Here is a 25,187-nt window from a genome sequence, read left to right as displayed (position 1 = left end):
TGTCATCTGATGTTTCTATGTTTGTTTTTCCAGGTACATGTTATTGTCTGTTTCAATGTGTATTGGTTTCATCGTTGTAATTCTCCCCTCTTGGAGAAGTGATTAGTTGTTTACAAACCAAAACATGGTAAGATTGTTCTCCAAAGAGGGGGATTGGTGGCGGTCTTGTGTAACAAAAAAAACTGTGCTCTTGTCATCCCACAGGGTGTCCACAGGACAGAATTATTGCAAGTAGTTCTTGATGATTAAAGAATTTATTAAGAGAAGCATTGCAGGTTGAGAAGTTGAACTCCACTTTCAGATTGACTGTGTTCTAGATGCAATGGCATATAAATACTGTGTTGTACAATGTGCAATGCCTGCTGACAGTACAGTTTAAGACAGACAGATAGAAATTTAAAATAAATAAATGTTTCCCATGTACCATGGAACCAAAAATCTCACTATGAGCACAGTGAAATTCTAGTTTTTGGCCTCTGAAAACAAATTATTTTGTTTAGTGGTGCCGTGAAAGCAACAAAGCAGTCACTGTTAGTGTGTTGAGGCTCAGATGGCTGGCAGATCTAGCGTTCTCTGAATTAATGCAAAATCGCTTTGGCTTTTCTGTGCATGCGTATATGGGTATATCCATATCCACATTGCAGGTACAGGTGGCTCAGATACTACTTTTTTCCCCACTCATGTGACACAGATCTGTTTTTTGGACCAATGTGAATAGCAAAAATAACATAGAATCTCATCTTGTGACCTGGGCCACTTTCACATAAATCCTAAATCAGATTCATATCCAGAGAGTGGCAATGCAACCTCACATAAACTCATATTACAATTGATGTGATTTTTACATCACTTGTGGTCATAATCCAGCCTCCTCTGTACACTAATGAAATTTGTGTATTATTAAACCAGAAGCTGCAACTTCATGTATTTTGTTGAGGTTCTTGTGTATTGTATTCACATGAACGTAATGTAAAATGAACATGCATATGGGTCATTTCACAAGTGAGCAATTCACACTGGAGTCAGATACGGGCCATATTGAAACGCGAATTTGAATGTAAGCAGCCAAATAATAAAAAGAGCAAACAGAAATCAGAAATGACCACTCAGGCCTGTAGCGTGAACGTAGCCTTTGTGTCATGTGTGAATTGTGTTCCCCATACTTGTCCTCGTGCTCGTAGATGTTAAGACCCAGGGCATCTACGCCCAGCCACAGTTCTGTGCCCTTCTTGTTCTTGATCTCAAAGTAGTTCACCCCGTACATCTCCAGGTCCTGGGCAATCTTCAGGTACTCCATCATGGAGTCCTCTCTGCAGTGGTGGGGTGGAGGAGGAAGTTCAGAATCTTGTTAATGCCATAACACATGTTCACATGAATCACAGCAAAGCAGAACCAAAGCACAGGAGATTTTTTTTGTTCAAAATCAAAAATGGATTTTCCCTATAATGTTTCACAGAACAAAAAAATAACAAAAAAATAAATAAATTATATATATATATATATATATATATATATATATATATATATATATATATATATATATATATATATATATATATATAAGATTACACAAATAAATGTTCCTTTTATTTTCTGACGAGAATGTGGATGAAGGCGACAGTAGACAAACATGAGCCTGTATGCCCCTGGCTCTGCCTTACCATTACACAATGGCATGCAATAACAGGAATTACACACACCTGAGCATTCCTCTGTGTTCCTCGTGCCAGGTCTGTATTCTGTCCTCCCACTGCTCCTTGGTTAGCTTGTGCTGCTCCAGGACTCTGCACACACACACACACACACACACACACACACACACACACACACACACACACACACACACACACACACACACACACACACACACACACACACACACACACACACACACACACACACACACACACACACACTAACCTGAAAGAATGTTTAGCGACATAGCAGCATTTCTGACACAGGACATCAGCAAACATTCCAGAGTACGAGACATGTCTCTACTGACAGCATGTGTGCATCAGTGTATGTGTTGTGAAGTGGAGGGATAGGCTTTTTCAGTAAGCCGTCCTTGGTTAGCTATTAAGCCTCTATGTTTTTTTACTTTTAAATAACAGACACAAAATAAAATAAAGTGTGCAGCCATGCGTTTTGCACTGAAGAGTGATCAGTGCCACAAGGTAGGAAGTATCTTCATTAAATTACAATCCATCTGTGTTGTGTCCTGTGTTGGGTACAGAAGTCCCTGAATTCCATTAAAAACTGTAATGTTTTGAGAGTTTTTCCTGGTTCACTCTGAGACCTTGTTTTCTTGAAATTACGCCTTCTGATTTATTTACTGTTTTTTGTTTTCTTAGTCACATAAGGTGGTGGAGATATATTTCCATCTAGGGGTGCTGTTCTTTTTTGTGATGGTTCATCCATATCGACAGATTATTGATCTCAATTAGCTATACTTTCTTATTAATTTATTTATTACTTTTTTATTTATAGTTACTAACTTATTAATTCACCACGGCAATAAGTGAAAGCACTTCTTGTGCATGCCCAATCTTTGTGTTCCTGCGCAAAATTGCCAGCTAAAAAGAAAAAAAAGTAAATAATATGGTATTTAACAAAATAATCTCACAGATTACTTTAATGAAACTTTTACTTCTGATTTTTGGTGTACACCGTTCTAAAAAAAACATACACTACTCACAAAAAGTTAGGGATATTTGGCTTTCGGGTGAAATTTATGGAAAATGTAAAAAGTTCACATTACAGTGATATTATATCATGAAAGTAGGGCATTTAAGTAGAAGCATGCAATGGGGATTTCCTCATCTCAAACAATATATTGAAACAAAAGCCAAACACAGTGGTGGGTATACCACAACAAAAAAATGTCAGTCTCAATAACTTGTCATGTGCCCTTGAGCATCAATTACAGCTTGACAACGACGTCTCATGCTGTTCACAAGTCGACTTATTGTCTGCTGAGGCCTGGAACCCCACTCTTCATGAAGGGCGGCCCTCAGGTCAATGAGGTTCTGGGGTACAGAGTTACGAGCCTCTACACGGCGACTCAGCTGATCCCATAGGCTTTCTATGAGATTCAGGTCTGGAGAAAGTGCAGGCCACTCCATTTGAGGTACCCCAGTCTCCAGCAGCCGTTCCTTAATGATGCGACCTCGATGAGCTGGAGCATTGTCGTCCATGAAGATGAAATGAGGCCTGTGTTGTTCATGCAGGGGCACAATGACTGGATTAATGTTGTTATTCAGGTAGTAGGACCTTTTCACTGTACCATTCACAAAGTGTAGGGCAGTTCTGCATTAACTAGACACACCTGCCCACAGTGTAACACCACCACCACCAAAGGCCCGTCTGTTGACAACAGTGGCTGATGCATAGCACTCTCCTCGACGTCTCCAACATCGTTGGCGGCCATCATTTTTGCTCAACGTGAATTGACTTTCATCAGAGAACAGCACTGAGGCCACTGGTCCCTCGTTCAGCGTAAATGCTCCCTGGCCCGTGCAAGACGATGATGCCTGTGGCTGGTGGTGTGGTCAGGTACCCTTGCAGGTCGTCTAGCACGCAAACCACGCTGATGTCAACGGTTTCGAATGGTCTGACGTGACACTTAGGTGCCTCTCACCTCCCTTAAATGTGCCTGGAGTTGAGTGGTATTCATCATCCGGTTCCGCAGGGCACTGTTCACAATGAAGCGGTCATCAGTGTGGGATGTGGCCAAAGGACGTCCACGTCTATGCCTTTCTGTGACGCTTCCAGTCTCTCTGTTGCAACCTGCTGATGAAACTCTGTGACACTCTAAGCTCAGTGGCCACTTCCCTCCGAGAACATCCTGTTTGAAGCCTCGCAATGGCGAGGTACTGTTGATCAATTGTTAGGTGTCATCTTGGTCTCATGATGTCAAAATGTGAACAGCATGATGATGAGGACTGTTTAAATACCAATACCAATAAAAACGAATTGAACCAGGAAATTCGATTCAAAGTCGATTCATGGATCAAACACCTGTTGTGAATTTTGCCGTTCAGCTCCTTGTTAGAGAACAGCAAGTTGTGCAAAAATCACTGAAACATTGAACAGTTAGACATGTGGATTCCAAAGTTAAGAGAAGGTCAAATGAAGTTCACCTGTAAAGGTTATAGTGCATTTTAGGTTCATCCTGAAATTTCACACGAAAGCCCAATATCCCTAACTTTTTGTGAGTAGTGTATGTATACAAAATTACAGGATGTCTTTATCTATATTGATTTGTGCTGACCAGTACAGAGGAGTGTCTGACGCTTGATCAGAAGTCTGCTTCCTGTTGCCACGAGGGGAGAAGGTCATGCTCATATGCAGTGACATGGGACAACAAAGTGTTCTGGGTCTTTGTACCTCTGGGGCAGCAGCCTGTCGTGGGTCAAGTAGCCCGGCTTGTGGACCTCTTTGCTGTAGTCGCCATACTTGGCCTGGACAGAGTAGGAGGCCAGCAGCACAGCTGTTTCAGGGGGACAATAGTTCTCATCGTTTAGGATGGCCTCCTTCACCTAAAAAATAAAAACAAAGAAAAGACATTCTAACTTTTGTTAGCCTAGTGGTCGGAGAGGTCGACTCCAAGCCAAAACAAAGGTTCTGGGTTCTATTTCAGAAGCCAATATACTACATTTTATTTTTTCTTATTTTTTTCCCCTTTTTATTTTCAGTTTCTTAGCTTTATCTATTTGGATATTATGGAAGGTATTGGGTCTTAGATCTCACATTGTGCGGCCCAGATGACCTAATTCTGTGTTAATGGGTAGGTTTCATGGTGAAACGTTACATAACATGAGTATGCCACATAAGTATCGATTGGTTACTCTAACTCACTCACTCGAACAATGAGTGTTAAATTATAATCTATCCCAATGCAGTGAGTTCAATCAAAGCAGATGGTGACTCCCTACCTTCAAATCGGTCTAGAAGTCTGATAATGTGACCAATCCTTAATAAGTTGTATTCCCTTTGTCTTGCCTCTTTAGTATTGTTGAGTTTCTTTTGTAGTTTTGTGTTCATTTAGTGTTCATTGGTGGTATATTCCACTGAATGTGTATAACTACAGTGGAGTAGTGTTTGTGTTTGTTGTGATGCAGGCAGACATCCTCCCCTCCCCTCCCCTCAGGAGCCTGTCACTCATCAGGCCAAGGACCCAACTCCCTCCCAGAACGATGATTACACAAACAACCCAGCCTTGTCACCTCTTGAATGTCTTGTAGTCCCCCCCTCCCCCATCATAGTCAATAACCACTTTTATACACAGATCCCGCAATACTGACAGAAAGAAGATCCGTCTCTGAAACGGCTTCGCTCCTTTACACTGAACCAAACGGAGGTGGAACAATGCCACCCCTGTGTGTGATTTTAGATAGATGCCGGCTTTCCGGCATAATGCCGTGATCATGGGAACGTGACGGTACATACGGTTGAGGAGAATCAGACTGATTTAATAAACGTATTATTACTTATTAAATGATTAAACGAAATAAATGGTGTAGCGTCGGGTGAGGACGGTGCTGAGTTGCTGACAGCGGTGCTGTGAGCGGCCGGCAGTGCACCACCACCAGCTGCAATGACACCGGAGTGCACCATACCATCAACAAAGCCATGGCCAGGCAGCTCCTGAACCCCTTTAGTTAGAGTTTCTTTCTACATATTTACAAGGGTATCAAATGAAGTGAATAGTAGAATAGCTTTTGTGCAGCTAAAATTTCAATGACAAAATGCTGTTTTTCAAATCATTCTGGTAAACAAATTGATCTGGACTTTTAACAATAATGGGATTATAGTACACATGTGACAAGATAAAAGATTGTGAATGATCAATTGGGGATATTTGTCTAATAACTGTATCATCGTGTTTTGAAGGTCAACCGAGGATTCCAATATTGATCAGGAGCCTGCCACTTATCAGGCCAAGCGACCAACTCCCTCCCCTGCTGACCCCAATAGACGGAAGGAGTGGCTCTGCACTTCTGCAGCCACCATTGCCTCCCTCCTGGTGGGTGGTCCACAACCCCCACTGGATCAGGGTATGCTGCTTCCACCACCCCCACTGCTGGACATTTCAATGCTACCAGAGGTGCTACAGGGAGAAGCAGGTCAACCAGAGGATCAGTTTCTCCTAGTGCCCTCCTCATAGGGTGACAGCGATGGCATGATGTGGTTGAAGTGGAAGTTGAGCCTGCTGAACTGGTCTTCACACGCATGAGACAGCTTGGACTCTTCCAGATATTTTTCCACTGATATGCTCCAGACATTGGTGACAAATACCAATGAAACTGGGGCCCAGAGACAAGTAGGCCTGTCGCGATAATAATTATATTGACTTATCGTATGATATATGGACACGACCTAGAACTACATGCGTGTTTGTTTTTACAGCGCTTGGGAGCGACGCCGCTACTCCAAGTATCAACGTGCCAAAAATGAAACAGTACCTCAACAAGGTAATTTTTTTGGAGTTTTCACAGTGACCACGAATATTGTCCCTGGCTGGGTTTTATCTATGCTAGAATCCAGGGTGGACTCTCAGCCAATGTTACTCCTACAGATGTTGCGTTCAAGTCGCATGCGAATATACAATCAAAACGACTTGCTGATTTCTGCTGGTCGTAACATCGATCTGTTTTTTTTTTATATCCATATCTACTCTACTTATATTTGAACTTCTGGAAAAATGGAAATGGCTTTGAACAAAAGCAGCAGCTTAATGACGTAATCTAGCCGAAATGTCGTACATTTCAAAAAACATTTCATTTCCAAAACACGTTATGGAAGGAATTATGTGTCACAATTCACAAATACATATAATGCAATTAATACAAATGGAAAATTATTGATAAATACTAAAATCTACAAATCTGTATTAAGGTTAAAAAAAATCTGAGACAAACGTATTTTTTCAAATTAATGTAACTGAGCTGAATGAACAGAAAGAACCACTGTCGCGCTGCTTCTGTCCTTTCATCTGCTCTGTGTCAAGAGTTTCATCGTAGGCGGGGCGCGCACACACACACACACACACACACACACACACACACACACACACACACACACACACACACACACACACACACACACACACACACACACACACACACACACACACACACACACACTTTATTTGCGTGGTTTTATTTTATTTAGGATATTTTTTTACATTACTTATATTATGTCTGAATATTCTTGAGAATTAAAAGTTAATTGCTATTTGAAAGGGTGTACTTGCATTATCATGTCATTATAGATTATCGTTATATCAGTGGCAAAAAAAGGTGTCACTTGTGCAAATCAAGCAAATATTTTTCAAGCTATGACTTGTTAATGACAAAGGTGTGGCAAACTGTGATTCTGAGATAATCACCTCCAAAATTTTACCCACACCAGGTTCATTCAGCCATCTCCCAGAATACAAGTAGGGTTGGCAGACAAACAAAGCCTCATGGCTAATTAACATACTGCTGAATGGGCCAATCACAAAACAGCTCGACAACACAACTAATTTTGTTTTTAAAAAAGCTTTTATTAAACAGTAAGAATATAAATTTTTTATAAAAGTGGAATTATTTTGGAGTTTAAAAGTACGGACAACACAACAAAATGTAGAGTCTATCAATATTATGAGTCTCAGAAAATCTGAAATCTGAAAATCTGTCACCAACCTCAATGGACTCCATCACATCATCAACTTCTACCGTTGTAATAACAACGGGCGTATCGTCTGTCTCCTCCGGTAGTTCTTGAAAATATTCCATTTCATCGTCACATTAAGTTTGAAATCCGCTGTTTGAAATGTTCTCCAAGTCAGGAGTAATATCAGATTCAGCAGCACTGTTGTTCTGCGCGTCGCTGGCGGAGAACTGACTATCATCGCTGAAAATGAAGTCCAGTACGCGCTGCTAACACTGACTTGGATCTATCGCACTGGTCAGATTAAGGTCCGAAATATGATTTAGAGCTTCTGCCACCCGCTTCGCGTAATCCATAGCGATACGGAGAAGAAAGTTTTCACAGACAAGTGAGCGCGAAACACCCCCATGCTGCGCTTTAACAGTCTGTTTACTGAAGTGGCACATAGTGGGGAGAACAAGTATTTGATACACTGCCGATTTTGCAGGTTTTCCTACTTACAAAGCATGTCGAGGTCTGTCATTTTTATCATAGGTACAGTTCAACTGTAAAAGATGGAATCTAAAACAAAAATCCAGAAAATCACATTGTATGATTTTTAAATAATAAATTTGCATTTTATCGCATGAAATAAGTATTTGATCACCTACCAACCAGTAATAATTCCAGCTCTCACAGACCTGTTCGTTTTTCTTTAAGAAGCCCTTCCATTCTCTACTCATTACCTGTATTAACTGTACCTCTTTGAACTTGTTACCTGTATAAAAAACACCTGTCCACACTCAATCAATCAGACTCCAACTTCTCCACAATGGGCAAGACTAGATAGCTGTCTAAGGACATCAGGGATAAAATTGTAGACCTGCAAGGCTGGGATGGGCTTGGTGAAAAGGCAACAACTGTTTGCGTAATTATTGGAAAATGGAAGAAGTTCAAGATGACAGTGAATCTCCCTCGGTCTGGGGTTTCACGCAAGATCTCACCTCGTGGAGCCTCAATGATAATAAGAAAGGTGAGGGATCAGCCCAGAACTACACGGCAGGACCTGGACAATGACCTGAAGGGAGCTGGGACCACAGTATCAAAGAAAACCAAAAGTAACACACTACGCCGTCATGGACTAAAATCCTGCAGTGCATGCAGGGTCCCTCTGCTCAAGCCAGCGCATGTCCAGGCCCAACTGAAGTTTGCCAATGACCATCCGGATGATCCAGTGGAGGAATGGGAGAAGGTCATGTGGTCTGATGAGAAATAGAGCTTTTTGGTTTAAACTCCACTCGCCATGTTTGGAGGAAGAAGAAGATGAGTACAACCCTAAGAACACCATCACAACCGTGAAGCATGGAGGTGGACATAATTCTTTGGGGATGCTTTTCTGCGTCCTGTCCCCTTTTCTGCAAAGGGGACAGGACGACTGCACCGTATTGAGGGGAGGATGGATGGGACCATGTATCGCGAGATCTTGGCCAACAACCTTCTTCCCTGAATAACAGCATTGAAGATGGGGCGTGACTGGGTCTTCCAGCATGACAACGACCCGAAACACACAGCCAGGGCAACGAAGGAGTGGCTCCGTAAGAAGCATCTCAAGGGCCTGGAGTGGCCTAGCCAGTCTCCAGACCTGAACCCAATAGAAAATCTTTGGAGGGAGCTGAAAGTCTGTGTTGCCCAGCGACAGCCCGAAACCTGAAGGATCTGGAGAAGATCTGTATGGAGGAAGTGTGCCAAAGTTCCTGCTGCAGTGTGTGCAAACCTGGTTCAGAACTACAGGAAACGTCTGATCTCTGTAATTGCAAACAAAGGTTTCTGTACCAAATATTAGGTTAATATTAGGTTTTCTGATGTATCAAATACTTATTTCATGCAATAAAATGCAAATTAATTACTTAAAGATCATACAATGTGATTTTCTGGATTATTTTTGGATTCAGTCTCTCACAGTTGAAGTGTACCTATGATAAAAATGACAGACCTCTACATGCTTTGTAAGTGGGAAAACCTGCAAAATCGGTAGTGTATCAAATACTTGTTCTCCCCACTGTAGGTGCGTGACGCGAAGGGTTCGTCTTCTTCGCCATTTGACAACAATGGCTCCATGTGTAAAAGTAGTACGATTTAAAGGTTGAATCCTATCAAAACGGTTTCGCATTGTGACTTCATATCACATGGAATATGGAGGAATGATCTTCACCTGGATGGTCGCTTTAAAGGAAACCATCGATCGGCGTTGTTCAGTGCTGTTCATTAAGTGACCTGTGTTTTCGATGTAATCTTACGGGAATATTTAACTCCACAGCTTAACATTTTTCTACTATTTATAAATCAAACTCAGTTTTGAAAATACGTTGAGAGATTTTAGAAATGCGCGAGATGGTGGCATTTGCTGTGGTGAGTCACATATACGGTATATAATAATAATAAATAACATTTATTTATTATTAACATTTTTTTATCACAATTATTTCTGGGACAATATATCGTCCAACAAAAGCAGTTATCAAGACAGGCCTAGAGACAAGAGGGGAAGAATGTATCACCATCTTGGACATGTTCTCCTTCATTGCCATGGTTATTTAAATGGCTTGGTGAAGTGCTCTGCACTGGTGGACTACTGAGAGGATTTTGGCTCTACGGTCTCTAATTCCCACCCTCTGTCTTGTCAAGGAACAAATTCCTTGCCATTTTGCGGAGCTCTCCATATAAGTCTTGGAAAGATAAAGCCCCATGCAAGATAAAGGACAGGGTAGATGCATGCAAGTTGCACTTCCAAGCCCATCAGCACATCTTGATTTATGGTGGCATCAAAGGCAAGGATATCAATCAAGCAGTACATGCGAACAAGCCTACCAAGTGGGGGGTACAAGCTGTTTATACTGGCTGATTCAAAGTGTGGCGACATATGGAACTTTTTCGTTTATGAGGCAAATCCTCTGACTTTGGGAAGGGGCTCAATTATGACTCAGTGATGGCACTCATGGACTAAGCGTCTGGGCACAGGGTACCTTTCTCTACGTTGACAACGTCTACACCAGTTCTCACCTTTTTGGGTGACCTTCTGACGAAGAAGATTGGAGCTTGGGGTACTGTTCATCCAAACTGTTCGTGAGTCGATTGCATGCTGTTTGTGGAGTGGATGGACAGACGAGACGTGGTGTCCATGTGCTCCACCATTTACAAGGACTTTAACACTGATACTCTCAAATGGAGAGGACTACAACCAGCACATAGGGGATGGTGACCTGTCTGATGCCCTCATTGGGTATTACAGTGTCATCCACAAGACCCCGAAGTGGTACCGGACAATTTTATTCCACTTTGTGGATATTGCCGTGCTGAATGCCCACATCCTCCCCCAACAAAGTGTTGAGGATCCTGCAATGTCCCAGAAGGTGTTCCGGCAGGCCCTTGTTGAGAAGCTTGCAGACCTTGGCTACCAGTCAACATCATTTGAGGCATGGATAAACTGCACCCTCTGACCCTGCAGCTTCCCACAAGCCCAAGTTCTTTTTATCGAGGGACTTGATAGTCAAGGCAGACTCAAGGCAAAGGCAAGACTCAAGGCAAAGCAGCCACTGCAGGCAGAAGGAAGTGCAGGCTCTGCAACCAGGAAACACCTGATTTCTGTGGGTCATGTGATGTGCCATTGTGCTTTGTGGCAACAAGGGATATTTTCAATGAATGGCACACAGAGCATGGAATGTAGAGGCTCTGGGTTGCTGAAAACCATAACTGACCTGTACCAGGTACTATGGGGATGGTGGCTCAGGCGGTAGAGCTGGTGGTCTAGTGATCTAAAGGTCGCTGGTTCGATCCCAGGCTCCTCCTGCTAGCATGCTGTAGTGTCCTGGAGCAAGACAATTAACCCCTCATTGCTCCTGATGGCTGCGTCCGTCGGTGTTTGAACAATTGTAAGTCGCTTTGGATAAAAGCGTCTGCTAAATGACTAAATGTAAATGTAAATGTACTAACTTTTTATGCAATCTTAGGCAGGCAGCAGCAATTTCCCTTTTTTTTTTTTTTACTGTACATAGTTACCCCGCCCCTCCCTTTTTTCTATGCACATTGTATATATTTTTGCCTTGGTGCACCTTTGTTGAAAAGAAAAAAAAAAAAAAAATTCATTTTTCACATTTCTGTTTAGGTATTCATTTCATATAGGTATTAATGTGCTGTAGTGATTAGTCCTTATATCAGATGAGACGTTTGGAGACCCCTCCGGCCACCCATCAAATTAATATCTGTTGTCTGAGCAAAATGATGAGCCACAATGTTTTGAGTGATGGAAAAAGTTTTTATAGTCATCAAAATGCTCCATAATGTTTTCCTGCGTCTATATTACAGTTTGGGAAACCACTGACACAAAAAACTGAAAACTCACTTGCTCTGATATGGTTAATACGGATGTACAATTCTTCTGTTATAAGATTTTAAATTTGGGTACGCCAAAATAAGAGGACATTTTTAAATATTGGTGGGTTTAGAGGAGTTCATATTTTTAGACTATTTTAAAGTAAAACCCATCGACCTTGTTAGTTGCCTCATCAAATATGACATCAGTCTTGCATTTCCAAAGTGATTTCTCAAGAGGCAATATTAATGGGGACTGTCACCTAATTGTACCTGTCTGTCTGCGTTCAATGCAGGCGTTTCAAACTTTTGACCTTTTTGACCTACTGTATATTTGTCTCCCTATTGGCTTCCTGTTCATTCATTTCTGAAACAGTTTCCAAGTTGAAGCAGAAATTTTGCCAACCGCCAGCGAAAAACGGATCATCTGTGTCAACCGCTGTTGACTCTTCTCTGAAGCCAAACCAACTTCTTAGATCTATTCACAAAGTACTTTGCTTTCTTTTGATGATGTCATCAGTGCATGCCATGAGAGTGTGTGGGCCTTGGTTACCTGCAGAAAGAAGAGCCTCTGAGTGATCTCCTGGATGAGCTCCTCCGAGACGTCTTCGGGGAAAAACTTTGCTCGGAACTTGAACTGCAGGGGGTTTTCCTTCTTAACGTCCTGCTGTGTCACCTGCACAGACAAAAGGCAACGACAATGAACCAAAAATCATAAAGAAATGAGTCATGAAAAGGATTTGAGAGCTGCCAACCTTGGCAAAATATTTTGAGTACAACAATTGTGTAACAGTAAATTGTCTGTAGTAAATTGTCTGTAGCAATTGAGTTATTGCAAATAAATGACTCACACCCTAGCTGTCTTGTAACAAGGCTAATCCCATCATATGCGAGCTACTGCGACTTACTTTATACAGTATACAAATTAATCTCTTTAGGACATACCCCTTAAAATGCATCATCGCGTAAAGTTACTCTTAAAGTTAGTTAGAGATGAACCGATTGCAATTTTCTTGGCCGATTCCAATTTATTTATTCATTTTTTCAAGTCTGACCTGCTGATTCTGGCCTTTTCCGGTACATCCACTGTACGTCATTGACAAATAATAAGCATGATCAGATCACGCTCATCATGTTATATGACAGCTGCACATACAGACTACCGCAGCATATTTTAGTTAGCAAAATAGTGAGATTGCAGTTGGAACACAAACATCCATAGTTTGACGGTTTTTTTTATATATTTAAGTTACAACCCAAAGCAGACGGTAAATATTCATTGTGTAAAATATGTCGACGGGAAGTCCCAACGAAGACAGACAATACCACAAACTTTATTATTTATTTAGACCTACTTGCCAAATGTATTGTTTTTGTATTGTATTTTAGTGAAATGTTAATAAAAGCGACTGCGCTTGTTACTTATTGTTCATGAACAGAAATTATTTGAATTCAAGTAGTAACATTCCTAATATTTATTTATTTTTAAAATGTTAACTGAAGGGACTTATTTTATTTTTAATATTCAATAAAAAATATTATAAATCTACATGCCTTGATGATGTCATTCTCTATAAAGCCTGCTTATCAGTTGTTTTTAAGCACAATCAACACACATAATCTTTGGCCAGAATCTCTCCCATTTGTCTGGGAAATTAAAATCTTTCAGGACACGTTGATGGGCACCAATTTTTCTCACAGAAACTGTATGAAACTGTCTTTAGGCGGGAGGGTAGCCGCAATGCCACTTGCAGCTGTTGCAAGGGCTACCTTGCTTTGTGCTCGGACTTTGCTGAGGATGTGGGACAATATGAATGTCTTCCCAGTCACAGCACTTGCATCAACTGCAATCATCTTGCCAAATCCCTGTTCCACACTGTTCACTGTCTTGACAACTACACGTTGCTCGTCATTGAGAAGGTCCTCTGTATTAGTGATGTGAGCCTGATGTTGTGCTCTCATGCTGGATGAGGCTGGATATGAACTGGATCAGGCTCAGGGAGGCCAAAGTTCTTTCTCAGCGTAAAGCCATGCCTCTCAACGTGGTTCTTCAGCTCAAGCAGCCCTTTACTCACAATTACTTCATCTGGCTCACTCGAACTTGGGCTGAAGTCCTAGCACAGCTCACACTTGTGTCTTTCCCAGAACTGCAAGTGTTCCCCTCTGAAAACGAACATGAACGTTGGCAAATACCTCACGCACTGGTGGGCCAAATGTGACGTTTGCAGCCTCCTGCATAATGGAATTGACCAGGTGGTGATTATCAACAATGCCATGCACGATGCAGGCTGCCAGATAGGTCTCCATGACCCTATCGCCAACAGGTTGGAGGTCCTGGAAGCAGTTGGCCCAGGCACATAGTGCAGTAGGATGCAGAGATAGTACAGCTCGGCAGTATGAGGGTTGAAGGCATTCATGGAAAGTCGTCCAACTGTGTCAGCATCCCGTTATCCTTTTCAGTCTTTTCTTCCCCAAGTGAAATCTCTTTCACACGTCATACAGTGGCACAGTTTCAAAGGGAGCCTTCTAAAACACAGTGAGAGCATGCTACATGGAATTCGGTGCATGTGTCCCGTTTGTGTGTAATTTTGTAATGTATCACCTCAGTATGTCCAATTGTATTATAGATTCATAAATGTATACTGCTTTGTTGTTATCCTGCACTAAAACTAAAAATATTATCAGACCTGCCAACCTTGTGAAAATATTTTGAGTACCACAATAGTGTAATGCTTAGTTCACATCCTTTCACACCACATTGCTTTGCATCCAGTGATTTTGTAATCAATAACAGCTGCAAACACTTTGTTATCCAAGTCCAAGTACCTCAGCAGTGTACTTCAGAACAGAACTGGAATAAATGTATCTGTTTACTTTTATCTCCGAGAGAAGTTTGGTAAAATGTAACATAAACACTGATGTAAAGTGTCTGTAACTCCAACCTCAAAGTACTATTACGTCCAAACTGTACTGGCTGATGTACTTTAGTACGTATATTTACTGTAAATGTTGTATGAAGTTAATGTTTATTTTCAGTATGGCAATGCTATTTGTAGTTAAGCAATCAGAGGACCACCTTGAGGGTCAAGGTGCGGTCCTAGAGTCCGGGTATTTAAGTACATAAAAGAGAATGAGCAGGGATTGCAGAGTTTTGGATGTTACAATAAACAAGCAGTCCTGGACTGTAAATCATTTTAGAAACCTTGACATTATTACAGTAAACCTGATGTGTTGTCACATACATTGCAGTTCACTGTTTAACGTTACGTTCCTCTGAACAGAAACTCTGACCTGCTGTGTGTTTAGCTCTGTTAGCGGTTACCAGCGCAACAGAAACTCTCAGTCCTATGTGTTTAGCTCAGTTAGCTGTGACCAGCACAACATATTTGCGAGGTCCTGCCAGCAAGCCGTATGTGACTGAGGGGATAGATGCACTGCTCCTACGGGAACATTTCAGAATCTTTATACATTTCGTAGGTCTCGTGCTGAGCCAGTGATGGTAACCATGGTAACAGCATGAGAAAACGTGCTCTGTTGTAGTCAGCGATAAGTTCAGTTTGTCATTTGCTAAGCGTTTATTTTTTATTTTTTTTTTTAAGTTTTTCATACTTACAAAAATCCCTTTTCGTCCCAAAGATCTCGGGGACGATCTCTGTTTGTCCCAAACACATTTTCTATCGTCCCCGTGTAACTGCAGTGCCCACATAGCCCCGCCTCCTCTTACTCACTCGCTGTCTTCACTCATCTAATTCGCTGTTAGCTCATTAAAGATGGCAAGTGCTGAGCCTCCCTGACTGGCTTTGTAAGAAAACAGCAGTAATTCTGTTTGCAAAACACACGTTTTTTTTCTCTCCTCCAGACAGGAAAACCGCCATGCACATTGCAGCGCTGTGTTTTTATTTTCCATTTTCTTTTGTGCGTGTCTCCTAACTTGTATGAAACAAATCTTTGTAACACAGAGTTAAGGGACAGTCCCATTCCATCCCGTTACAAACAAAAACCCTGTGTGTCCCGACTGCCCCGCGCCGCGCCACACTGTCTCCCTGTTGTTTTCCGTTGTTATGGGGCTTAATTTTGTAAAAACAGAATGTTTTTGTGTGAATACTTTACTTGTGAATTATAAATCCTGCAATTCTGTAAAGGAGACTACTTCCCGACAAGACTTTAATATGACACCATTCATTATTTATTTTTTCATTCATAATTACAAGGTACAAGGAAGGACAATCGGAGAACCAACGACAGGGTCATAGGAGCCCAAGGCTCATTGATGAGCATGGGGAGCGCAGTCTAGCCCGTCTGGTCCAATCCCACAGAAGAGCTACTGTAGCTCAAATTGCTGAATGAGTTAATGCCGGCTATGATATAAAGGTGTCAGAACACACAGTGCATCGCAGCTTGCTGTATATTGGGCTGCCTAACTGCAGACCGGTTGGAGTGCCCATACTGACCCCTGTCCACCGCCGAAAGCACCTACAATGAGCAACTGTATGAGTGAGCGCGAGAACTGGACCATGAACAATGGAAGCAGGTGGCCTTGTTTGAGGAATCGCGTTTTCTTTTACATCATGTGGATGGCCAAGTGTGTGTGCGTTGTTTACCTGGATGCACTATGGGAAGAAGGCAAGCCGGCCGAGGCAGTGTGATTTTGACACGTACTACCTACCTAAACATTGTTAGCCAGGTCAGAACTGTTTTGGCAGCACGAGGGGGATCTACACAATAGTAGGCAGGTGGTTTTAATGTTGTGGCTGGTCGGTGTATATCAGCCACCCCGATCTCTAAATATGGGCATCAGCCATTGAAAAACCCATATTGGTCGACCACAAATAATTACTTAAAAAATGTAACAGCGGCAATAAAACTGTATTTTAAAATTTAAAGTGTATAGGGTTAATCTAGAACAGGTACACGTAGCGGTTTAAGGTTAGGTGGGTGGTTTAGGATTTTAAAACATCAGAAAGGTGGACTGATGCAGTTGAACTTGAATACATTTGGCAAAAAAAAAAAAAAAAAAAAAGATATGGTTAAAAAAAAAAAATCTGACAAAATGTTGATATTGGAATTAACCCTAACCTCATGAATTTAAATTCAAGACTTCAATTTTTTGTTAAACTTTAACTTTTTAAGGCCTTATATATTGTATGTAAAATTAAGGATCTTTTAATATTGTTGAACAGATGCATGAAGACTGAACAGTTAGACAGCAAAAGGCAAACGAGCTGACAGGAAATTAAAGAGTGAAGGTAAGTGATGTTTCCACTGGTTGGGCAATTAAAGGAGGTGGAAAAACAGACAGACCTTCTTGTTGAGTTTGAGCCAAGTGATGTAGCCCTTACTGTCCGTGTACTGCAGGCCAAAGAACCAGACCTCCCGCAGTCCCACTGTCTTCACCACCTGGGAGGAAAAACAAAAAAAAAGCTGTTTTCGCACCTACAGGAACCTTTTCATAGCTTTAAGAATTTTTATGAGGAACTGTCCCTTTTTTGGGTCCGCACTGCAGGAACTAGGAACATCCGTAGTTTTCTTTAACTTCAGTTTAGAAAAATGTTTTAGCTCCTACTCCAGGGCAGGGACTAATCGGCACAAGAGCAACCTTCAGTGACGTAAGTGCATGGTGCTAGGTTCAGACGTAAGTGCAAGGCCCCTTGGCGGTCCCTCGGACTGAGTTTGCCCTGTCGAGTTGCATCACTCTGGGTGAAGAGTCTTGTAGATCTAATATGAGTGAATATCCAGAAACTGGATTGGTTATTTCTCACATAACGTTTTATTTATTTTTTTTTTTTAACATTTTATAAAGGTGAAATCAGTGAACGTTACCGAATAAATACAACTCGGAACCCACGCTGAAACCTCGTTGGATGACGTCACTTCAGAGCTCCACTGAAGTGCGGATACAACCAGAAAAAAAGCCTGACGGTATTTAGTTCTAGGGGGACCTACCCATTCCTCGCTCCCCTCAGGGAGTCTCCTGAACTGTTCGGCACAAAAACGCCTAAAAACAAACAATCAAGAACTGGAGCTACAACCATCAAAATCTACTTTCTGATTTGGATAAGAACTGGGTATAGCACAGAACGAAGTCAAACGTGATCTGCTGAATGGTATATGTTTGTATTTGATTCAGTTTAGTTAACAGTGCAACCTTAATTAATACAAAGTGTTTGTCTATGTTATTTACCCCACGGTTCTAGCCAACATCAACAGCAAGAGACAATCAAGTAATTCTTATTGATTTCTCATATGTGGGGAGTGAGAAATGCTGGTAAGATGAAAAGCTGTTACACAAAATACAAAACAATGTGACTCATTAAGTATCATCTCAAACCATACCTGATTTAAAAAGTGGTTTAACCAATCTGAGGTTTTGAGAAGATACAAAGGTGAGGTTTCACATAACAAGTTAGAAGCCACTCAAAACTTTTCTTTGTAGGTACTATCATACAGCATTTGAGCTTCAACTAGGCAATTTCTTCACACACACACACACACGCACATGCACACACACACAGTTTATTTGTCATCTACATATACATACGTTCATACATATATGCAGTGAAATGTCTTTGGAACGCACCCGGAGATTATGCACAATGGTTTCTTAACCCAGAGCTTCTCAATTATTTTCTGTTACAAACAGAAAACCCTAACCCTAACCCTCGGAAGAAGTAAACATTTTGCACCCCGCCAACTCTCTGCCGCGACTGTAAATAGTATCATTTGTCTATAAAATTGTTATAAGTCACCTCTGCATAACATTGTATCCTTATTAACATTAAAGAAAACAAAAAAAGAAAAAAGAAAGAAATATATCAACTTACAACAAAGAATAACTTTATTAACATTGTTTTTTAATCTGTAACAGAAAAGACTTAAAGTGCATAAATTTCCCTGAAATTAAAAAAAAAATTAAATCCTTATTTAAACTGTTAACATTTTTTGACCATTTGATACTGAAAAATAAAATTAAATATAATCAATAAATAATAATAAATTCAAATTTAACAGCAACATTAACTCAGGAGCACAATATATAAAACACTTTGACCTATAAAACAAAAACGAATAAAACAATTTGTGCTGATTTTTTTTTATCAAAATGAGGAAGTCAGGATTAATGGCTCTAATGAGCACATTTTGCAGTGCACAGCTTTTCGAAGCGGGTTTGAAGCATGATATTGCATCTCTCAGCTCTTGCTCAATGTTTAGCTGGGACCTGTACTTGGTCTTCAGTGCAGCAACAGCAGAGAAGCCAGTCTCACAAAGATAAGATGTTGCAAAAGGAAGAAGAATGCCCATGGCCCTCTGCCCTAAGAGTGGATACTGCCTCTCTACACAGCCAGAATTCACTCAGTGTCTGTGATGTGAACCTCAGTCTCAATGTGGAGTCAGACTTCATATCAATGAACTGGTCCTCCTCTACAGAGCTGAAACCAGTTGGAGCTGTTGCATTGAAAGTATCTCTCACCCAGTCATATTGGGAACTGTTTTCAGGGAAGTACTTTTTTAAAGAATCCCATCAGTGATGAAATATGCTCCTTAATATATGGAATCACTGAGGTGGCATCATAGTCAGTAGTGTCAACAAATTCATGCAGGTTCTCAAAGAATCAGTATTTACTTCAAGTCGCCTGCCCCACATTGCAACCTTTCGAGTGAAAGAGCTGTTCTTGTCTGTGAGGGAGGTGTTTATCTTTCCCTTGAAGCTGTAGATTTAGTTCATTTAGCTTTCCAAATATGTCACTCAGGTAGGCCAGTTTTGCCAGCAAGTTCTCATCACTAAATTTTTCTGCGAGGTCATACTTGTGTTCCTGCTCCAAAAACATTCTTATCTGCTCTCTGAGCTCAAAAACTCGGGACAAGACTTTTCCTCGTGACAGCCACCTTGCCTCACTGTGAAACTGCACAGCTTGATGCTCAGCTCCCATCTCCTTACATATAGCAAAGAAGACTCTTATTTTTAGTGGTCTGGTCTTTATAAAATTGACTACACCTACAATGTCAGTCATAACCTCACTTAATTCAGAGGAAAGGTGCCTTGATGCCAGTGCTTCTCTGTGTATAACACAGTGTATCCACTCAGCATTAGGTGAGGCCTTCTTGATGAGCGCCCCAAGTCCTTTTCTCATCCCTGCCATGGTCTGTGCACCATCACTGCAAACACCAATGCAGTACTCCCACTTTAGCCCTTTCTCAGTCAGGAAGCAGTCCAGCATTTTGAATAGCTCTTCAGCTGTGGCTCTATCTCTGACATATTTACAAAAAAGTAGATCCTCACACAGGGAGTTTGTCATGTCAAAACGTACATAAGCGATAAACAAACAGTCTTTTTTGCTGTCAGTTGCTTCATCGAACTGTAAGGCAAAACATTTATCTTTGAGTTTATCTACCAGCTGTTCTTTAACATTGTTAGCAATGTCATTTATACGTCTGGCGACAGTGTCATTGGACAGAGGGATAGTTTTTATTTATGCAGCACTTGCGTCATCCAGCATGACAGAGACCATGTCTAATGCTGCAGGCAGTATCAGCTCCTTTGCTATGGAGTGGGGTTTTTTGCACTGAGCAATTTGGTACGCCACCTTATATGATGCTAACAGTGCTCGCTGGTTTACTGAAGTGGCATTCACAAAGCGGGACGATTGTTGGCAATATTCGGCACGTTTTCGCTGAAAAAACTCAAGCAGCTTATCAGCGTGATTGGGGTGTAATGTCTTTAAGTGACGCCTTAATTTATTTGGCTTCATGCTGTCCGCTGCCAACTTTTTTTAAACACAGTAAACATACCGGTCTTTCCTCGTCTCCCACCGTAGTCACAGTGAAGCCAAGCGCTACATACGCTTCGTCATATTTCCTCGTCTTAGCTTTCGGGAGACTTACATTTGTCTCATTATCTCCGTCTCTCTCCGCCTTTCTTTTCATCCCTGTTATATATTTTTCCATGGTGTCTCTTAAGGGTTTGTTATCTGCACTTCGTATCTCCTTCGTATCTCCTGCTCTCCAGCTGTGCTCTTGTTCGGTGCAAAAAACCCCTACCTGCGGCAAAAAAAAAAAAAAAAGCATGTTCTCCGGGGTTACAGCGCCCCCCCTGGCATCGCTCCAAGCCCCCCTAGGGGGGCGCGCCCCACTATTTGAGAAACACTGTCTTAACCGAACATAATACAGCAATACAGTAACACCGAACAGAGCAGCAATACAGTGTAGTATGCAGTAACCCAGAACAGTGATAAGTAACTTAGTACAGTACGCTACATACAGTACAGTAAAGCAGTGGTGCCTATGTGAGCGACTCATTGAGTTCAGCATTGACAGTCCTTATGGCCTGCGGGAAAAAAACTCTGTCCAAGTCTCTCTGTCCTCACTGTGTGGCTGTGGAGGCGCTTGCCCGACAGCAGCAGCTGGAACAGTCCATTGTTGGGGCGATGAGGATCCTTCATGATCCTGCAGCCTCTGCTACTACACCTCCTTGTGTATAAGTCCTAAAGGGAGGGGAGGGTAGTTCCAGTGGTACGTTGGGCTGAACGCACCACCTTATGCAGTGCCCACCTGTCCTGAGCAGTACAGTTCCCAAACATGCAGTGAGTTGCCTGTCAGGATGCTCTCCGCTGCTCCAGACTAGAAGGACTTGAGGATCCTCACCAAGGCCCTGAATTTCTTCAGCTGCCTGAGGTGGTAAAGACGCCTTTCTCGCCAGAGTGTCTGTGTGTGTAGTCCATGATAAATCCTCTGTGAAGTGGACTCTCAGGTACTTGAAGCTGCTCACCCTGTGGACAGAAGCCCCATTAATCCCAACTGCGTGTGCGTCCTTGGTTGTTATCCCCTCTTTAAGTCCACAATCTGCTCCTTAGTTTTGCTGACATTCAGGAGGAGGCTGTTGTCCTGGCACCAGAGTGACAGGTCAGCCACCTCCTTGCGGTAGGCCTTGTCATCGTCATCCTTGATCAGGCCCATCACGACGGTCTCGTCAGCAAACTTGATGGCTTTGGAGCTGGACCTGGCCACACAGTCATGTGTGTAAAGGGAGTACAGTAGGGGCTGAGGACGCAGCCCTGGGGGGATCCTGTGTTCAGGGTGAGGGAGCTGGACATGTGCCTCCCCACCCTAACCACCTGTGGCCGGGCTGAGAGGAAGTCCAGGATCCAGGCACACAGCGCTCAGTCCTAGCTCCCACAGCTTGACACCCAGTCTGGTGGGGACTATGGTATTGAAAGCTGAACTATAGTCGATGAACAGCAATCTCACATAGGCCTCTTTCCGGCCATCAAGGTGCATGGGCGTGGTGTGGAGTACCTGAGAGACCACGTCGTCCGTGGATCTGTTTGGCCGGTACGCAAACTGCAGCGGGTCCAAGGTGCGGGGAAGGGAGGCGCAGATGTAATCCTTAATCAGCCTCTTGAAGCACTTCATGACCACCGAGGTGAGGGCCTCGGTGTTCTCAATGACAGTAGTCATTCAGGCAGGCTGGAGAGGCGATCCTCGGGACAGGAATGAAGCTGGTCCTCTTGAAGCAGGATGGGACCACCGACTCGGCCAGGGAGGAGTTGAATATACTTGTGAACACTGGGGCCAGCTGGTTAGCACAGGTCTTTAGTACTCACCCGGATATGCCATCTGGGCCCGCAGATTTCCTGGTGTTCTCACGCATCAGAGCCCTCCTGACATTATGCTCGGACACAAGAGTGCTCGCTCATCCCCAGCGGTGTAATTCCAATGAGCTGGCGAGCTAGCAGTGTTGTTGCCAGACTCAAACCACATAAAAGGAGTTCCGTTCGTTGGCTAGGGAGGTGTCCACACTCGTGGCTGGGGAGGAGCTGCTGTTGTAATTTGTAATAATCCGCAACCCCTGCCACAAGCGTCTGGTGTCCCAATTCTCCATCTGTCGCTCCACTCTGTCCCTGTACGTCCGTTTAGCGTCCTTCACCGCCCTCCACAGATTGTATGACGCCACTTTGTAATTGTCCATATTTTCAGATACAAGACCGTCGCTGTAAGCGGCCCTGCGAGCATTCAGAGGACCGTGGATGGATTTATCGACCCACGGTTTCTGGTTTGGAAATATCCGAACTTTCACCATGGGAACGATGCTGTCCGCTAACGTGGCTATGAAGGTCGTAGCTACTTCCGTAAATTAGCTGATGTCACTGGAACTTGATTGGAACATGTCCCTATCTGCGTCAGTAAGAGCGTCCTGAAGCGCCGTCTCTGATTGGTCCAACCACCGATTTACATCCCTCATCACTAACGCTCTACACGCTATGCAAGGCTTGTGAACAGGAAACAACAAGATAGCTGAATGATCCGATTTCCCGAAAGCAGGGAGCAAGACGGTCTTGTATCCGTTCTTGAACGGTGTGTAACAGTGGTCCAAAGTTCTATCTCCCCTGGTGGCACACTTGATATGTTAATGGAAATCAGGCAGAACTTTTTTAAGGTTCGCCCTGTTAAAGTCCCCAGCAACCACCACAGCCACTTCGGGATGTTAGTTCCGAAGTCTGCACTACACATCATATTGGACCCATATAGGTCCAATAGTCTTCTGCTTGCGGAGGAATATAAACGGCTGTGATTATGACGATGTATGTGATTATGTGCTGAATTCCTGGGAAAGGTAGAATGGACGGCATGAAATGGTCAGCTCTTCCAGGTTCAGCGAGCAGGAGCGGAAGAGAGTCTTGGTGTTGTTGGGGTTACACCAGCGACTGTTTATCATGAGGCTCAGCGAGCAGGAGCGGAAGAGAGTCTTGGTGTTGATGGGGTTACATCAGCGACTGTTTATCATGAGGCAGACGCCTTCACCCTTGGATTTCCCCGACTCCCCTGATCTGTCGGTGCGGATAATGGAGAAGGACTCAGCTGGATGAATGGCTTCATCCCGCACCAGCGGGTTCAGCCATGTCTCCGTCAGGCAGAGGACGCAACAGTTTCTCATATCCCGTTGCAATGTAATCCTCGCTCGAAGGTCATCCATCTTGTTCTCCAGGGACTGGATATTAGCAAGAATGATGCTTGGCAGAGGTGGACGGCAAGGTTGTGTCCTCTTTCTGATCCGAATGCCGCCACGTTAACCGCGGCGCATCCTCCATGGGCCCAGCTGTGGAACAGCGGCTCCATTGTTGTTGTCGAAAGCGTTGATGTGTAAAATCTCTGGGGGCCACTCTGGAGCCGCGGATAAAAAGTCCCAAAGTTGATCTTTCAGGGAAATTTTTATATACATGAGTGCATCGCGGCCATTTGAGATCAATGCCAATGACTTTTTGGTGGACATAGTGATATAAAACGGATAAAAACACTAAAATGTGCATAATCAACGTGGAGCGCCTGTGCAGGCAGCCACAACGTGTGGCACCAGGTCACAAAGCCAAAAAAATGTGTGTACACACACACAGCCCCTCCCGCAGCAAAACCCGCAATCTCAGAATATTTTCAAGAACCACTGGAGGAGACAAACGGTACACCCGTTTAACAACGGAAGATGTTGATGACGTGAGTTAGTCTGTTGAGGTTGGTGATGCAGATTATGAAGAAGTAACAATGGACAAGTTTACATGCAAATGCAGCCAGGGGTGAAAAGAAAATGAAAAGAGGCAGCCCCAAACAGGCTCCCAGAGTGTAGCTGGGGTAGGGTTAGGGTTAGCCCACATAACTCCATGAACTTTGAAGAAATTTGGCATACGCACATTTATATATTTAATGACACACCGAGGTTGATATACAAAGACTAATATTATTGACAGACTGTACATTTTGTTGTGTTGTCCGGACTTTTAAACTTCTAAATAATCCCACTTTTATAAAACATGTATATTCTTACTGTTAAATAAAAGCTTTTTTAAAAACAAAGATGTGTGTCGATGACGCTGGGTCATTATCTCAGAAACACAGTTTGCCGCACCCTTGTCATTCACAAGTCATAGCTTAAAAAATATTTGTTTGATTTGAACAGGTGCCACCTTGTTTTGAAGCTCTGATTCGTCACTTTCAAATGACGTGGAAGATGTGATGTATATTCTTACTGTTAAATAAAAGCTTTTTTTTTTAAACAACAGATGTGTGTCAATGACGCTAATCAACACAATGCAGAGATTGCCCCATTCAGCAGGGTGTCAAGTAGCAATGTCACAAGTAGCCAGGCTGTGTTGGTCCTCCAACCATTTGCATTCTGGGAGCTGGCTGAATGAAGC

At 42.7% G+C, this 25,187-nt stretch overlaps 1 protein-coding gene across 1 annotated transcript in view; it reads right to left on the bottom strand.

The window, feature by feature from the left end:
* The window catches only part of LOC307248118 (radixin), a 69,315-nt gene that overhangs the window by 20,382 nt on the left and 23,746 nt on the right, over positions 1–25,187 (bottom strand). The window contains exons 4-8 of the mRNA XM_080024373.1: positions 17,308–17,403; positions 12,560–12,682; positions 4,390–4,541; positions 1,701–1,784; positions 1,164–1,310 (exon numbers count right to left, since the gene is read on the bottom strand). Coding sequence (XP_079880499.1) covers positions 1,164–1,310; positions 1,701–1,784; positions 4,390–4,541; positions 12,560–12,682; positions 17,308–17,403 — 602 coding nt within the window. The remainder of the gene's footprint in view (positions 1–1,163; positions 1,311–1,700; positions 1,785–4,389; positions 4,542–12,559; positions 12,683–17,307; positions 17,404–25,187) is intronic.

The sequence above is a fragment of the Zeus faber genome (genome assembly GCF_960531495.2).
Source record: "Zeus faber genome assembly, chromosome: 2".
Lineage (NCBI taxonomy): Eukaryota > Metazoa > Chordata > Actinopteri > Zeiformes > Zeidae > Zeus > Zeus faber.
This window is presented reverse-complemented; position numbering and strand designations above follow the sequence as displayed.